This window comes from Mercenaria mercenaria, chromosome 10 (genome assembly GCF_021730395.1).
Source record: "Mercenaria mercenaria strain notata chromosome 10, MADL_Memer_1, whole genome shotgun sequence".
NCBI lineage: Eukaryota > Metazoa > Mollusca > Bivalvia > Venerida > Veneridae > Mercenaria > Mercenaria mercenaria.
Window position 1 is genome coordinate 73,317,772 of NC_069370.1, and position 19,198 is coordinate 73,336,969.

At 36.9% G+C, this 19,198-nt stretch overlaps 1 protein-coding gene across 1 annotated transcript; it reads right to left on the reverse strand.

The window, feature by feature from the left end:
* Positions 1 to 1,232: 1,232 nt before the first annotated feature.
* On the reverse strand, positions 1,233 to 17,302 carry LOC123561298 (39S ribosomal protein L39, mitochondrial-like). Its single transcript, XM_053516980.1, has 10 exons — positions 17,227 to 17,302; positions 16,637 to 16,735; positions 15,205 to 15,303; positions 14,616 to 14,755; positions 13,312 to 13,411; positions 11,951 to 12,012; positions 10,675 to 10,932; positions 5,201 to 5,275; positions 4,671 to 4,718; positions 1,233 to 1,733 (listed from the first exon to the last, which is right to left on the reverse strand). The coding sequence occupies exons 1-10, from the start codon at positions 17,300 to 17,302 to the stop codon at positions 1,626 to 1,628; spliced, it is 1,065 nt and encodes a 354-aa protein (XP_053372955.1). The 3' UTR covers positions 1,233 to 1,625.
* Positions 17,303 to 19,198: the final 1,896 nt, after the last annotated feature.

The window sequence follows — 19,198 nt, forward strand, 5'->3', positions numbered from 1 at the left end:
ATAAATAAAGGATTGGTCACATATGGAAATAAAATGTACGGTCTGTGAGAATATTTTTCAGGTATCTGCCCATGATTATAGAGGTCCGCAACCACACGCCAATTTTAAGACATTATTTGGAATTATTTAACGTGTCAAATGCTGTAATATAATTTATCTTTAGAAAGATAGTTCTATAGTTAAGTTGCAGTTTTAACAAATTTACTCACAGGTTGCCATTAATTCATAAAATTAATTTTCATTTCAATATACCGTGTCCGGGCTTTATTCTACGCTACCAGATAAATTAAGTAACACCATTACTCTTTGTTTCTCAGATGTGCAGAACTACTTTAAAGCTGATTATTCTTGACCCTTTCCCTACTGACCAAGTCCAGTAGGATATTCAGATTGCTGTAAAAAGTTTAATACTGTTTAATACTGTATGTGCAGACTTGTATTTCAAAAAATAATTTTCACAACTATTTCTGCCAGAGACTGCTGTTTAAACAACTTTAATGTGCTATTTTTATTGTCGAGCCCGCTTGAGCTCGATATAGTCGTCACTTTTGGCGGGTCGGTGTATGTGCGTACATCCGTCTGATTTTGTCCAGACCATAACTTTGACATGCATGGACCAATCTTGTTTATATTTGGCATGAATGTTTACCTCAATGAGAAGGAGTGTCATGTGCAAACCCCATGTTCCTATCTCAAAGGTCAAGGTCACAGTTGGAGGTCAAAGGTCAAATTTAAGTTTGTCTGGACCATAACTTTGACATGCATGGTCCAATCTTGTGTATATTTGGCATGAATGTTTACCTCAATGAGAAGGAGTGTCACGCGCAAACCCCATGTTCCTATCACAGTTGGAGGTCAAAGGTCAAACTGGTTTGTCCGGAGCATTTCTTCATGCATTGTGGTATTTTGATGTAACTTGGCATGAATGTTCGCCATTATGAGACGGAGTGTCGCGCGCAAGAACCAGGTCTCTAGGTCTAAGGTCAAGGTCACCCTTAGAGGCCAAAGGTGCTGGCGGGCTCGACATTCTGCCCCTTGGCATGCAGAATGTATTTCTAGTTAATCTTATTCTTTCCATTTAGCATATTTGAAAACTGTATTTAAAATATTGTTTCATCTTTCCAAATTTGAAAGGAGGCAATTTTCAAATGTTTCTGAAAAAAAGCTTTTGAGAATGAATGCACTACCAAGTTTTTAGGGTGGGATCTTTGTACAGAAGACACAACTTCATATCCTATAATTTTCTTTTATCAAATATTGGTATTTAGTTGCTTTATACAAATGAACATTTGTCATATTTCCTTGTTGTAAAAATACAAATTCTAAGCATTAACATAAATATTCTTAGACTAGCAATTATTCCAGACTTTAAATTCAGCCATCAGTTTTAGCAATAACAAGGGAAACACTATTTTATGGTAATGTCAGTACCTCTATCGTCATCAATTAGTCAATTGTGTGAAACTAGTCTTTCACTGCACCACTGAAGTCTATTTATTAATATATTCAAACTTTCCTCCTTGTCAGCAAATATTGTATACTTGATGTTACAAATGAGCATAATATCTCCATTCCAGACATGGTGCTACTGCAAGATATCCATAAATTCACAACTCAAACACTTATCATGAATAAGCTTTTTCTGACTTCTGTAAATTGTCTACAAGTTCGGATACACCTTTCATGTCCTCTTCTGTGGTACCTTTATGGATGTATTGGATTGGAGTCTTGTTCTGAAATATTCAATCATACATTTTCACTCAAGAAATAACATACAGCAGCTAACTTTCTTAATTAATTTTTACCCCACATGACCCAGATACGAACTTGTCCAAGACTTCATGATAACAAACCCTCTGACCAAAATTTATGAAGATAGAATCAAAGATGTGCCCCCTAGGGTGTAAACAAGCTTATTCTTTGATTTGACCAGATGACCTAGTTTTTGACCCCACATGACCCAGATAAAAATTCATAAGATATTTCATACAGACAAACATTCAGACCAAGTTTCATGCACATCAAATGAACAAAGAGTGTTAACGCGCTTTTCCTTTGACTTGACTGGGTGACCTAGTTTCTGACCCCATATGACCCAGTTTCAAACTTGGGCTAGAAACCATCAAGATAAACATTCTGAACAAGTTTCATGAAGATAGGGTCATAAATTGGGCCTCTAGGCTGTTTACAAGCTTTTCCTTTGACTTTACCTGATGACCTAGTTTTTGACCCGACATGACTAAGTTTCGATCCAGGCCAACAGTTCATCAAGATAATCATTCTGTACAAGTTTGTGTCAAATCAAAGCATAAATGAAACCTCTATATGGCTGAAAAGGCCAAAATAGAAAATTTTGCCCCTTTCAGGGGCAGTAACTTTAGAACCCATGATGGAATCTAGCCGGTTTTCGACAGGAACCGAGGTCTTTTTTTGTGACTTAAGTTGTGTGCAAGTGTAGTTAAATTCAAATATAAAATGTCACTTCTATCGTGTTCACAAGGTAAAAATCACCAAATTTTGGCTCTTTTAGGGGTCAATTAGGGGCCATAACTCCCGAATCTATTATTAGATCTGATAGATTCATCATCATGGAATCCAAGATTTATTGTTGTTGAAGATATTCTGCAAGTTTGTATCAAATCAAACCATAAATGAAGTCTCTACATGGCTGCAAAAGCCAAAATAGCAAATTTTGGACCTTTAAGGGGCCATAACTCTGGAACCAATGACTGGATCTGGCCAGTTTTCGAAAAGAATCGAGATATTATGCCAATAGAAGTTGTGTGCAAGTCTGATTAAAGTTGATTGCAAAATGTAATCTCTATTGTGTTCACAAGCCAAAAATAGCAAATTTTGGCCCCTTAAGGGACCATAGCTATGGAACCCATGATGGGATCTGGCCAGTTTTCAAAAGGAACCGGGATATTATGCCAATACAAGTCTTGTGCAAGTCTGATTAAAGTTGATTGCAAAATGTGGTCTCTATCGTGTTCACAAGAAATTGTGAACAGACGACAGGTCTCTATCGTGTTCACAAGCCAAAAATAGCAAATTTTGGCCCTTTAAGGGGCCATAACTCTAGAACCCATGAGGAGATCTAGCCAGTTTTCGGAAGGAACCGAGATATTTTGCCAATACAAGTCGCGTGCAAGTTTGATTAAAGTTGATTGCAAAATGTGGTCTCTATCGTGTTCACAAGACGACGGACAGACGGATGACGGGCGATCACAAAAGCTCACCTTGTCACTATGTGACAGGTGAGCTAAAAATTCAATGTCTAGGCTACTGTTTATTATTCAAAATCAGCAGTTGTCGTACAAGAATTATGATTCAACAATATTTTTGTAAGCATTCAATCATACCTCTGTTTGTTTCTTAGTTTCTTAAGAGTTTAATTACATTTTCCAACAGTATTTCAGTTCTGTGATGGCAGTCAGTTAAAACTGCTAGTTCCTTAATTTCATACCAGTATACGCTTGTTCCCCAGGAGTATCTTACATCAATCAGGTAAAGAACAAATGACTTTTGATTAATTCATGCCTTCGAAGAACATTTGCAGTGCCCTAGTTCAAAGTTTATAAAACTGGGGTTTAATTATCTGTCTCTGAATTCAGAAACAATCAGTGGCCTGAGTTTCTAGACTTGTCTCCAAACTTGGGTTTTATAACCTCGGACCCAGGTCAGACTGGCCATCTTTAGACTGTGCTCTTCTTACTGAGTTAACCAAGATGACTAAACACTTTTGTAAGGTTTCAACAAACTCTGTAAAATACTGATCAATATCTCTACACCTATAAATAGCATGTTTGGCACAAAAAAAATTCCAGAGACATTTAAAAGAACTCAAAACTAGAGTTGCTTTTGAGAAAAGCGCATGTCTCCCACAACTGCCTAATCATCTAAATAGCAAGTCAGTCTTTATATACTGTTTACTCACTACAAATATACCTTTGAAGAGTAAAAAGGCCGATTTTCAGTAATTCAAGGGCCATAATTCCAGAGTGCCTGGGCCGATTTGGCTAGTTATCGAACCTGGCCGAGGATCTATGGTCAAACACATTTTGTTAAAGTTTTGTGATGATTGGATGAGAAATATTCGACTAAGAGCACGGACAAGAGTAAAAAGGCCGATTTTCGGTAATTCAAGGGCCATAATTCCGAAGTGCCTGGACCGATTTGGCTCATTATCGAACTTGCCCTATTAGAGCGCATGCACATTCATCAAGTCAAAAGGACTCCTATACTACTCAGACTGCATGCGCATTCCTGGAGCCGAAAGGACCCCTATACTACTCATGCCAAAAGGACCCCTATACTACTCATGAGTAGTATAGGGGTCCTTTTGGCTCCAGGAATGTGCCTAAAATCAGAGCATTTTATGGTAATTCAAGGGCCATAATTCCAAAGTGCCTAGGCCGATTTTTCTAGTTATCGTACTTGGCCGAGCACTTATTGGCAGACACATGTTGTTGAAGTTTGGTGAAGATTGGATGAGAAATGTTCGACTTAGAGTGCGGACAAGCTTTGTGACAGACACACACTGACACACAGACAGACTGGAGTAAATCAGTATGTCTCCCACACCACTGTGTGGTGGGAGACATAACAAGGATCCTGTGTGTAAAATTCAATTTGTAACAGAAAATACTGCTGCAAAATTGCAAACTTACAAGTTTTGCTGCTCTGCGACACAGAAACTCCCAAGCCCACCAATGCATCTGAAACAGGAAATGAAGAGTCCAGCTTAAAAGCATCTTTAACAAATTATGTTAATTTCTGTCACTTTCCAGTTTCCGATGATGGAGGAAGACCCCAGCTGCCCCTCCCAGCATTGTCAGGGATGAGCGGGCACCTGGATAGAACCACCAACCTTCTGTAAGCCAGCTGGATGGCTTCCTCACAATAAAGAATTCTGCAACTCAATTGAGATTTTGAAGCCACAGCAGTCAGAGGGGCAAAAAATTCAAAGTTAAAAACTTTAACCACTTGGCTATGGAGGCCCTGAAAGAGATATGTACTGATACATATAAACTGGCAATGACCTGTTAAATAATAGATCAAATTTAAATCAAAAAACAAAAAATGTCACAAGACTTGGTGTGCATAAATAATGAAGAAGCTTTTCCACCAAGTTCACTTTCATCCCTTGAAATAAAATTTTCAGAAATAAGTTCGTACAAAAACTTTTCACTTGGTTTACCTTTAGATCTATAGGTAATGCTAGAGCCTGGAATCTGTAAACCTTGCCGTACATGTCACTCTCTACTTGGTGAACCTTGAAAAAAACAAATATAATCACATCACAATGCATGCTGGGTGTTTAGGTGATCATTAAACAGAAAGTTAGTTGTCATCAGAACAACCTTGTTAACACTCTACATGCAACATTTACGGTATTTTTATGAAAGGTAGGTCAAGTGTAAAATGGAGTCATCTTGAATATAAAACTGGGTCACACGGTTAAATCTTATAAAATCTATTAACTCTTAAGCGGCCACATTTTTCAGAAGATTTGACTTATAAAATCTAGGAACATTATGAAGCTGGGTCATCTCCTGTCAAAAATTAGGTCACTTGGCAAAAATCACAGAAATGCCACATTAACACTCCCGAACCTGATCTTCACAAAATCTTGTCAGAATATTCGACTTTATGTTTGGAAATTTGGTCATCTGGTGTCATAACTTGGTTAGATGAGTGATACAGGGCATTCATGGCCTTTTTGTTAAAAATAAATTCTCAAATGAACTTATCAGGGGAAAAAACTTTATTCACAGAATTTCTAAGAGTAAAATTTTCTAACATTTTAAAAATTAAAGTTTGTTTGAAGGGCTCCTAAGTACAACCTATCTGACATCAGAAAGGTTTAGATTTTATAACTGCATATATCTAACGTATGTGCAGTGAATCCATTATAATAATAGTTAGAATCTGCTAAATTTAATAAAGTTGCTTGTTAGAGGTAAATCTACAAATTTAAAACTTGTAATTAAGGATTTACAAGTACAGATAAATGTGCAAAGATACATTATGTGAATGGCTTAGTGTGTTCTAAATTTTGACACTTCAGACGCTTACAGAAAGTAGTAAGTTATTATCCCCTGCCGATGAAATCGGGAGTCGGGTATTGAAATGGCGTTGTCCGTCTGTGCATGAATCCGCAGCCATTTCTCAGTAACTAGCAGGTAGAATTTCATAAAACTTGAAATAAACATGAATCAACATACTGCGATGATGCTCGTCAAATTTTTTTTTCTGATTGGTCAATTTCCCTTAGAGCTAATGCCCTTGATTTAATGAAAAATCCACGTCTGCAGCCATTTCTCAGTAACAAGCTGGTAGAATTTCATGAAACTTGAAATAAATATGAACCAACATCCTTCGATGATGCCCGTCATTTTTTATTTTTTAATTGGTCAATTTTCCTTAGAGTTATTGCCCTTTAATTGTTTAAAAATCCACAGATTTGTACATAACAAACCAACCAATTGGTAGAATTTCATTAAAGGACAAGGAAAGCCTCACAATAAGTTAAATTCATATTAAGCCATCCTTAAGCCGTTCATAATGCTGAAAGGTTTTTTAAAATCGGACTACTATTGAAAAAGATATGACAGTTTGAAATTTAAGAACATTGCAGATCATGGAGGCAGCCATTTTGTGTATATATGACGTCATTTACACACTGCTGAATTCTTTTTTTTTAGCAAATAACCTTTTAAATAGATTAATTTATATGTTTCTTGAGTGTCAAATGTAAAACATGATAACTGCTTTCTTTATAGCTGGGAAACAAGAGCTGTCACTAATGGTGACAAATGCCCCTGCAGCACCTTGACCTTTGACCTGGTGACCCCAAAGTCAGTAGGGGTCATGTACTCAATAAGTTCTATCAGCATGTAAAGACTGAAGGTCATGCTGGGTGCAGTGGTTCGTGAGTAAAGTGCCTTCATGTAAAAAGTTAACGTTGTGACAAACGAACGAACTAACGAACGGACCGTTGAAAACTAATATGCTTCCCTTCAGGAGCATAATAAAAATAGAGAAATTTTTTTACAGAAATAAGTAAATACAGTTCAATGTTGTGTTAGAAATTTAATAAATCCGCATTTTGTTTTTGTTGCCATGGAAAACAAAATGGCCGCCATTTTAAATCAATATTTAATATGCTCAGACTTTCTCATTTTTTAAGCGGGATTTTTTGATTTCTTTCACTGCCTGTAATATGATTATAAGAAAATCCCAGCATGTTGGAATTAACATCAAAGTATACATTGCCTTTCCCTTTATACTTCTTTCATTCTTTTTACAGGAAACATTTATTAAACATTTTGAGTTGTGTACCGCACCCTGTCTTGCCTTGGTCACTCCCCCTCCTAACCCCACACATAATGTTTTTTTTTTTTTCTTTCCTTTTTTTTTCAAAACCTTCAAATGCAAAGTTGTACAGTTCCCCACCTCACTCCTCACCCTGTATTGCATTCCCCCACCCATTTTTTTTTTTTTATTGGTAACTTTCCATCTATATTTATAATCAACATGTCAAGGTTTTGTTCCCTAACCTGGTTCACCCCCCACCTCCCACCTCCCCCCAAAACGCATTCATTTTCGTTAAATTGATTTTGTCTAATGAAAGTTTTGCCTACTGAGTAACTCTTTTACTTGTTGCCAGTGTATTTTTTTGCCATTCCTCGCCCCACAAACCTTTCCGCGGGCGTTACCAATTCATTCGAACTGGCGTGTATTAAAACGAATTGGTACTAGTCTAATTGGGCGGAGATCTTGTCTTTTGGACTTTCTTTTAACCTAATTTTGTTGAAAATTCAATAAGCAGTTTATTGTATTTAATTCATTTTTTTTTTCTATTTTGCTGTGATGTGGCCAAAATGCATAAACATTACAGGAAACTTGAGAGGGTCAAGTGGAACATATAAAGTTGTTAAAGGGTTTTTTATGTTTAGTTCTGGCAGCATAATAATCTGAACAAAATACAGAGTTTGTTGAAGATCAATTTAGATGTTCCTTAAAAGAAGTTATTTAAACAAGAGGACCATGTTGGTCCTGAATCGCTCACCTCTTCCCAAATGACCAGTTTTGTGATTTGGACGTAGTTTTTTTTATTATTTGACATAGTGACCTAGTTTTTTGAGCTCTTGTGGACCCAGTTTTGAACTTGAACCTAAATATTATCAAGATAAAAATTCTGACCAATTTTTCATGAATATCCATTGAAATAATATGGTCTCTAGAGTGGTTCACAAGGTTTTTCTATTATTTGACCTATTATCCCTAGTTTCGAAGGTACGTGAATCCTGTTTTGAACTTTACCTAGATTATCATCAAGGTGAATATTCGCACTAATTTTCATTGAAGCTATCATGAAATAAATATGGCCCAGAGAAGAGGTCACAAGGTTTTTCTATTTTTTATTACCTACTGGCCTAGTTTTTGACCGCCACGGGACACAGTTTCGATACTCACCTAGATATCTTAAGGTGAACATCAGATCAATTTTCATGAAGATACATTTGTTGGACAAAATTATGGCCCTCTACGAGAAGTCAAAAGAATTTAATAATTTTAGACCTACTGACTAGTTTTTGCCGCAGTTTGACCCAGTTTCAAAACTTGCCTAGATATCTTCAAGATGAAACATTCAGACCAAATTTCATCAGTTCCATGAAAAGTATGGCCTCTTTAGAGATGTCACAAGGGATTTTTTATTATTGGGGACCTACTGACCTAGTTTGTTATAGGCATGTGACCAAGTTTCAAATTTGACCTAGATATCATCAAGATATGAAACATTCAGACCAACTTTCTTAAAGTTCCCTTAAAAATATGGGCCTCTCAGAGTGGTCACAAGGTTTTTTTTTTTTTAGACCTACTGACCTAGTTTTTGACCGCACTTGTCCTTGTTTCGATACTTGACCGCAGATATCATCATAGATGAACATTCAGAACAAATTTACATACTGATCCCTTGAAAATATTTGGCCTCAAGAGTGGTCCACAAGGTTTTTTCTATATTTGCCATAGCTGACCTAGTTGTGGTGATGGCACATGAACACTTTCAAACTTGCCATAGCATATCTCAAGGTGTACTTTTCTGACCAATTTTCATGTAGATCTCATGAAATATATGGCCTCTAGAGAGGTCACAAGGTTTTTATATTTTTAGGACTTACAGACCTTAGTTTTTGACGCACGTGACCAGTTTCCGCGAAAACTTGGACCTAGATATCTCAAGATGTACATTCAGGACCTAAAACTTTTCATACAGATTCCATGAAAAATATGGCCTTAAGAGAGGTCAAAAGGTTTTACTTTTAGTTGACCTACTGACCTAGTTTTTGATGGAACGTGGACCCGTTTTGACCTGACCTTGGATATCTTCAAGGTGAACGTTCTGCACATTTTCATGACGATCTTATGAAATATTATGGCCTTATAGAGAGGTACGAGTTTTTATTTTTTAGTCCTACTGACCTAGTTTTTGAAGGCACGTGACCAGTTTCGGACTCGGACCTAGATAACATCAAGGTGAAACATTCTGACCACTTTTTCTTTGATGTTCTTGTAAAAGCTATGGCCTCTAGATAGGTCACAAGGTTTTTCTATTTATTAGACCTAATGACCTAGTTTTTGCCGGCTCGTGACCCCCAGTTTCTAAACTTGACCTAGCTATCATCAAGATGAACATTATGACAAAATTTCATAAAAAAAGATCTCATGATAAAAAATGTGACCTCTAGAGTGGTCACAAGCAAATGTTTACGGACGCACGCACCGGACGGAATGACGGACGACGGTGACACCGCGCGGGTCACATAAAGGCTCACCTTGTCGCTTTGTGACAGGTGAGCTAAAAAAAAATCTATTTCTGTATCTGGTGGCCCTTTAAAGAAGCCATTTGAAAAACATAAGTAAGGTCTACAGATGGAAGCTACAGACCAAGCTTGGTGAAGATCTGTCAAGTGGTCAATGAGAAGTGGGCATTTAAAGCTTTTCTTATTTTCAGACCTGGCATTCCTATAAAGTGACCAAGTAGCCTAGGACCATCTGTGCTACAGACTTAGTTTGGTGAAAATCAATGAAATGGTTCTTTAAAGATTTTTACATTTTTACCTCTGGCATCCCCTAAATGGGGCCAAACTGAACTGTCTGTTTGAAGTTCAAAGAAGTTCATGCACATATGCTATAGACCAAGTTTGGTAAAGATCCATGGCTTCTACTTTAAGCTCTGCTTTCCCCCAAATGGGCCGATAGTACCTCGAAATAAAGACCTTAAAAGTATGCTACTGACACAGTCTGGTGCAGTTCCATCAATTTTCATGAGAAGTTGTTTAATGTTTTTTTTTATTACTATTTTTTAGCCTAATTGCCTCTTAAAGGGACCAAGATGAAGCATTCAAGGTCTATGCCAGGATGGAACTGACCAAGTTCAGTGTAATTTTGAACACTAGTTTAAGAGGAAAAGATGCTTTAGTATAAATATTGACACAGGAGCCAAGATCATCTATATAAGTTCAGATGACAAAACAAATCTCGACTACCAATGATGTATAGTGTATATCTCGATCTAGCGAAGTAAAGCAGCAATTCATGAGAAACCTTATTACGGATAAGGTGGATCAAATAGTAACTGTTTTACCAAAAGAAGTAGAAACTTACAGCTGTAACGCAGAATCTATGTATCTGTGCAGTATTATTTATCAGCGGTCCCTTGCTGAAATCCACGTAATCACCAATACGATACAAGCTTATGGAATCCTTGGCAGAATACTGTAACAGCTGTTTCAATAATTTCGTCTTGTGTCTATTGTCCTCAAACATTTTTAACGCTAAATCACCATTAACATCTAAAGGTTCAAAGTCCAGACCTTTTGTCCATAAACTTCCTCCTACCCTACTTAAGCAGTTTAGCTCCATCTAGAAAAAGAAATGTTCTGGTATTAATTTAAACATATTTATGATAAATGAACTGCAGAATTATTTTCACCTAATGCTAAGTATGATAACTTATTTTCTGGATTTCTGTTAAGTACTCTGGCCTTGGTAGGGAAATGTAGAGACTGCATTCAAGGTGTCACCCCTGGTATTCTAACCAGTGACATCTGGATTTGCTTCTGAAGCCTTACTATTGCACTGCTATGTTTCCTTCACATATAGAAGTGTGTTGACTTTAAAATTGTATGAAGTACCCTTTTTGATGCAAATGTAACATGATTACCTAGATATTTCATAAAATTTTGATTTCAGAATTATTATGCATGCTAAAACTGTAAAATATTTCTAACTGGACAATATATCCTCTTTTTTACACAATAATACATACCGTAGATAACACATAATTACTGAATATTCTGTCTATTAAATTTTACAACTTGTGGAAATATACTAGCGATACAGTATCTGCTGACCAACTGCAGGGTAAAAGACTAAAGCTTGTATAGTCACAAAAAAATGTCTTAATATGTCAAAGCTCCACATTTCTTTTAGCCTAACTGTAGTTTCAATATTTAATTGATCAAAACTAAGTTTCAAAATGCTAGGGTCAATTAAAGAGATATCACATTTCTTTGAACTGTTCTTCTTCAGCCATTTTGGTCAGAAACTTACCTCTTTCCCTACCACTGCAAATTTTCTAGACCTTAAATTTTCTTTATATGTTACTTATTTTGCTGAAACTTTTGGAGTATAATGTCTCTGCTGCAGAGTCAAACATTGTTGAATATGGGGCCCTGGTGCTCGAGTTGGAACTTTCTTCACTGCTAGACTCAGTGGGGTATGAACCTTTAAGGAAAACATAGAGTGTTGTTCTAGTAATGAGTCCTACTTTCTCTGGGTTCAGCTGCCAACTGATCAAGTAGAGCACTGCTCCATATCTTCAATAATTAATCTATGAAGCAACCAACAAAAACTGACTGTCAAACATTTCAGATTTTACCTTTGATGGGTTCCAATCTGGTATCTTCAAATCTACATCATACATGAAACAGCCATGTTCAACTGAAAAATGACAACTTGTTCAAATGTGTAAAGTTCACAAAAATTTTCCTTAAATCAAATTGAAAGATGCTGAACACAATCTTCAAGGAAAGTATCCTATCAAACAGAAGCATATATAATGCAACCAAACACAACCGCATCATGGTTTGATCCAGCCTGTCCATGTGAGGCTATGACAAACCCTAAAGGTCCCCTCCCCCATTAAAACTTGTGCTATCACTAAAGGTGATGGAATGTACCCCACCACATGCACTGACACAGTAATGCAATTTGACGCACACAAGATTGCTTTAATAATGTTGACTGTAAGCTATATTGTCTGTAAGTATCAGTTTGTAACAAAAAACAAAGTCAATAACTATGCAGAATTATTTATCTAAAATACATCTACTTGCACCATGCACAACTAGGGTTGCACTGATTACGTGTGGTCGTGCAGGGTTTCATTAAATTGTGTGCAGGGTTCGGAAGATTAGGCGCACCACAAGACTGCATATGCTGACTGTATGAACTTAGTATGTTAACAAGAACTAAGTCCCAGAACTCTGCAATTTTTGTCGTTGATAGAAACCACGAACATGCCCCATGCACAACTACTGTTGTTTCTGATTCACTTGTGTGATGTTTCAGTTAATTGTGTCAAGGGGATGAGGTGAGATGGTGCGCAAAGATTGTTGTTTTTATAGTTTAGGTAAAATAAAAACAAATAGTCCCGTTATCTCTGCAAATTTTTTTACTGAAGAACCTAACATGCACATGCACAACTTACTGTTGTTACTGATCAATTTGTGTGAAGTTTCATTAAAATTGTTGTCTAGTGGATGAGGAGAGATGGTGCAGCACAAAGATTGTGTCTATGTATATAGTTATAGTAACAAAAACATAAGTCCCATAATCTGATAGTTTTTTTTCTGAAAGAACCTAACTTGCCCATGCACAAACTTACTGTTTGTTATGATATTGTGTTGAAGTTTCATGTAATTCTGTTTAGGGGATGAGGAGGTGATGGTGCACACAAGATTGTGTCTACGGACTCGGACAGACGGACAGACACGACGGATGACGACAGACACCTGAAACCAGCTATTACCCCCTTACACCCTCTGGTGTCGGGGGTACAATTACACCCAGCTAATATTTATTTACCTGTGTTTGAAGACACAAGGAATTGTGGATTTTAATTTTTGAACATAAACAAATGGAAATGTACATGTTTGTTTGGATTAAATTTCATGGATCCACTCTAACACAACATCCACAAAAATTAGTTCCCCGGGAGTATCAATAATATCAAAGTACCTTTTGTTCTTGGGTAATCACAAAGCTCTACATAAATGTCATCTTTGAATGCCGTGTCTATAATGTATCCTAATACAAATGATCCCGTTCTCCAAAATACCTGTGAAAAGAGTTTAGAGAGATTAGCTGAGACGACATGTAAACCACAACTGCCAAAATTCCAAACTAATTTATATTTCTGGTATTTCCACAGACACTTACTTGTTAAAGTGGCAGTACAATGTTATACACATTGTACATCATCATTAATCCTTATCATGCTAGACACGATTGATTCAGCCTTTTGCGACCATGTAGATACATGCAATCTGGCCTGCACCATCAATGCTGGTTGATCAAGATCTGCACTGTTCGCCATTCAGTCAGTGTCTTTTTTTGGTAAACGCCCCTTTTAACAGTTAATGGCACTGTCAAAATTTAAAGATGGACAAGTTCATTATAGAAAATTAAGCAGGGATAAGGGTTAAATGTGTAGTTTAAATGTTAAATTATTCCGTCATTTGTTGTAATTTTTTGTCAGAGATCCTAAAAAGGGATTTACACCCTAGTCACTATATATAAATGAACAGATAAATATCCACATGCACACACATATACAATTTTCCCCACAATCTCTTCATATATCGCCTGCATTGCAAAACATTTATAAAGCATTAGAAACAAGAACAAGAGCTGTCACTAATGGTGACAAATTCCCCTGCGGAGCCTTGACCTTTGACCTTGTAACTTGACCCTATGACTGGTGGACCCCAAGTCAGGTTGGGGGTCGTGTTCTCAATAAGCTTACTAGCAGCATGTGAAGTGTGAGGTCCTGGGTTGTGCAGCGGTTAGGAGAGTTAAGTGCCTTCATGCTAAAAAGTTAACATTGGTGATCGTACGAACTAACAGGGAACGGGACAGTTGAAAAAACTAATCTTGCCTCCCTTCGGGGGCAAAAAAGATTACAATTATCATTTTAAGTCCATTCAAAACAAAAGTGTACAAAAACAACTATACAGGAAAAACCTGATCTTTTCTGATATCTTTTTTTCAACTTAAGGTATGTGTATATGTCAAGAAGAAATCAAATACATCCTCAGTTCCAGTGAATCTTTTCTACAACGATGTGCACCAGTTTGTGACTTTACCCATATTTCCCCTATTCAATAACCCCTTTCAATGGAAGGTTTGAAAATATCCCTTTTCTATGAAGAGAAATGCAAGGAGTACTTCGGTAAACACATAAACTAAAATGGCTCTATATAACAGAGTTCTTAAGTCTTAGAGGCAGCACCTAATTTCATTTTTTTTTTTCAACTACACACCTGATTTGGGAGAGAAGGATCCTCGTCAAGCATGTGTTTCAACTCCAACTCACAATCGTTAACTAACGGGCGGTGCATGTCCCATGGTTCACCATCCACTAAAGCAACTATGGAACGTTTCATCAGAAACTCGTTTATTTCTACAACAGAAAAAGTGTACTTGAGGTTAGTATATTGTAATATCATAAGAATTGTTTAATATCCAGATCTGTATCACTCTTTTCATTGAACTTTACATACATAGCCGATTGTTAAAAGCCTCTATTAATAAAATAAGATATATGTCTAATTTGACAAATATTAGCCCAAAAGATTAATGGTTCCAAATTCATAAATATTACCAAAATGAAATAGCACTCATCTAAAACAAAAATCATGTCAAAGTCCAACCAATATTGTAATGATTAACATAAATGAAACCTAGTTGAACATATCTGCACAATGACTAATTAGTTTGGTACATGATCTTACGCATTTGCCACAGTTGTATGGGAGTTGATTTTATGGCTTTATTCATCAACAAGTTATGTTTTCTTCTTCAGTTCAGGAGGACCATTGTTCGTTACGTCACTTTTTCAATACTGTTATATGAATTTCATCTGTCGAGACTTCTCTTCTTCAAACATGCCATTTCTTTTCTTTCTTACCTCAGCATTTGTAAGCTTTCCGGAACCAGTCTGGGACAAATCTGTATTAATAAAACATTGTTTTATTTGCTTTTGTTTGATGAGGATTTGAAGACATTTCAACAGAATTCAGTTACTGTGAAATCAGTAATATTCATGGGGACAAATTTTTAATAGATATGCGGTTCTGTTCATCCATGGAATGTAATCTCAACAAAATTTAAGGTAGTCACTCCAATTTAAGCAATATTTGTGACATTTTTCACTTTTCGTATATTCTATTTAAAGGCCCATAATGCCTTTGTTTAAAATGTGGCTGCCACATTTTCAGTAATGGACATAAAATATATTGAGTTCTTGTTAAATCCTATTTATGATAATTCTTTTCTCTATTTGTCAAAGGTTTGAATACTGATGAATACAGAAGGAAATTTTATTGAACCTATTATTTTTGATTACCTCCCTTTATGGCTGTTACTGTAAAAGTTCATGTCAGTAGTACAAGTAGTGAGATTATAGCAAAAGATGTCGTAAGAACAAGTGTGCAAAACGCATTCAAACATTTTGTTGACAGTGAATTGAAAATGTTTCATTTTAAAGTTACGCCAGTATCTGAGAATTTATTTAAAAGAAACTAAGATATTAGATGAATCAAGGCAACAGGTCTTGTTGACATTAAGCTCAAAGTAGTTTGAAAGTATGTTATATAACAATCTGCAGTCCAATCACAAAGGTTAATAAATCTCAGTGATAAAGATGTGTGTAAATTTCCAGTACATTTAGACAGCAAAAGTAATCCTCCAATCTTTAAAAAAATTTCCAAAAGCAGACAAAAGCAACAACAGTCCTTTATCAATCCTACCAATTATTATCTAAAATCATAGAAAAATTCCCTGAAAACATAAGACAGGCAAAATGTAACTCCATTCTTAAAAAATTCAAAAATAGACAAATGCAACAACAGACCTATAATCTATCCTACCTTATCTATCTAAAATCATAGAAACATTCCAGAAACATTTAAGACAGCAAAAGTAACTCCAATCTTTAAAATTTTTTTCAAAAACAGACAAATGCAATAAGACCAATATCAATCCTACCAATATTTTCTAAAAATCATAGAAAGGACATGTCCCAGTCCCCTAATCATTATAAAAAACTTCTTAGGCAATTAAACTTTAACATTCACACAATCAGGATTCTTGTTCAAACCATTCATGTGAAACTGCTCTTTACAAATATATTGTTGAGTGGATTCAAGCTATAAATAATAAATCTATGTTGGAACTATCTTTCTAGATCTGCCAATGCATTGATCTAGTGAATCATGCACTATTGATAGAAAATTAAACTGTACAAGTTTAGTGAATCTGCTGTAAAATGGCTATTTCATACCTACAAAACCGCTCCCAACAAGTATGTGTATCTGGGCAGCTTTCTTCTGCCAAGCAAATTTCTGCAGGTGTTCCTCAAGGCTCTGTTCTAGGTCCGATACTGTTTATAATATATATCAATGACCTACCATTGCACACAAACAAATCGTCTGTTGACATGTATGCTTAAGTCAAAATAAAACTTCTGTTCTGTTCTATTCTGGTATTGGACCAAAATTTCTAAAATTAAGTGCCAAAATAATATCTAAACCTCTGGAAAAAAAATTTAATCTTAGTACTTTAAGTATATCAAATGGCATTTTTCCTTCAAGCTTAAAAAAAGCAAAGGTTATACCCATTCACAAAAAAGAGTCAAAATCTGAAAAAAGTTACTATAGACCCATCTCAATATTACCAATTCTGTCAAAAGTGCTAGGAAAAAACTTGTCAGCAATCATTTAAATTCATGTGTGTCATTGGGTCTGTTGCATGCGTCTAAGTTGTGGGTGTGTGTGTGTTTTGTGTGCTTTGTCACCTTACGCTTTCAGCTTCCACTGCTGGCTAGCCTTTGGTGAACTAGGAGCCGAATGCGTAAGTCTTCCCTGCCAGTACATTGCTCTCTGAGCAGACAAGCCTTTCTGACAGTGCCTCCAAGTTGGCCGGGCCACCAATGGTAAAACTGAGCCATCTTGCGGCCATCAGACATGAACTGCAGGGGACGCGGTGGGGTCTGCCCCCAGACTGTGGCTTGCCAGACCACGGTGTGTGGACCACGCCTGATGCCTAAGAATTGACCCCCAGCTATTGGAACAAACAGCCGTGTTCCCAGGCAGGGTATGAACTTGGAACTAAGGGTGAGGCAACCCCGTAGAAAACCTAGAGAGTTGTGAAGACAGAGGTGCTGGGGCTCATTGGCACTCTCTTAACGAACCACAGCACATGCAATATCGCTATATGAATACCAGCATCCGGTATTTAAATCAGTGGTTGCTGAATCTCTGAGGTTCCCTCCAAGGGGGTTCAGTGCCGGGTCTGTAGCCTCAACCGAAGTCCGAGGTGATGGCTATGTAAAGACATAGAGTGTTGGAAGGTAGAGACATCAACAGGGTTGTCAAAAACTTCAATGCAGTATACTAAAGGCTGCTTACTGCTCATTCAAGGGGAGCAAAAAAAGGACTATAAGCCCTACTGGAGTGATGAGTTGGAGAATCTACAGGCCAAGTTATCATAGAAGCAGGAAAGAAGCAGAAAACAAGCCCTCACAAGAATGTAACCTCTCTCTACAGCGTGCCATGGCCAAATTCCTTCAGGCGTGCGAACAGGAAAGCAAAGAGGAGAGCTGGAGAAACATAAACAGCCTCGCTTAACTATAGAGCGAGATGGCCAAAAGCTGTGGAGACTGACAAGACAGTTGAATGATGATTTTTTGTTTGTTTGTTTTGGTTTAACGCCGTTTTTAAACAGTTTTTAAGTTCATGTAACGGCGGGCAGTGCAGTTAACCTAACGTGTTTCCTGGTTTCTGTACAGTACAAACCTGTTTCCGCAAGTAACTGCCAACTTCCCCCACTGAATTATCAGAGGTGGAGGGACTAAGATTTTCAGAACAATGTCGTTTATCAAAATGTCACGTGTGTACATACGACTCGTCCCGAGGATCGACTCGCGAAACCGCGGTCCATAGACATACGCTCTTACCTACTGAGCTAACGGAGCGGCGTTGAATTGATGATAAGAAACAGGATGAGAGGCTCAGTACTCTGGTAGAGGAATGGGTAGAACTGTTGACGGGGTAAACAAGCGGCAAACACTTTTGCCTCTAACTACAAAGGATGTTTCCACATCCCATCATCAGGGAACGGGCTTAAGGGAAGCCCGAAGGAAAAACATTAGGGGACCATGAGGGTCAATTGAATCGCTCACATGTCCCCACATGACCCAGTTTTGAATGAGTATGCATGTTTTTTATATTATTTGACATAGTTGTCCTAGTTTTTGCGCTCATGTGACCCTTGTTTTGACCCTGAACAGATATCTTCAAGATTTAAAATTCTGACCATTTTTCAGTAAAAGCCACATTGAAAAAATATGGCCTAAGAGAGTTCCATAAGGTTTTGTATTATATATTTAACCTACTGACCTAGTTATTGACGGCACGTGACCAGTTTCAAATCTGACACAGATATCATCAAGGTGGGAACATTCTGACCTATTTCATAAGATTCCATTCAAAAGTATAGCCTCTAGAGGTGAGGTCACAATGTTTTTCTATTTTTAGAACTAACTGACCTAGTTTTTAATCGCAGTTTTGACCCAGTTTCGACTTGACTTGATTCATCAAGATGATCTCTTCAGACCACTTTCATAAGATCCATGAAAAATTGCGCCTCTTGAGAGGTCACACGGTTTTTTAATTTATTTGACCTATTGGACCTAGTTATTGAAGACACGTGGACCCTGTTTCACTTGGACCTAGTATCATCATGGTGAACATTCTGACCAATTTTCATGAAGTATCCATTAAAAAGTATGGCCTCTATAGTGGTCACAAGGTTTTTCTTTTTTTAGACATACTGACCTAGTTTT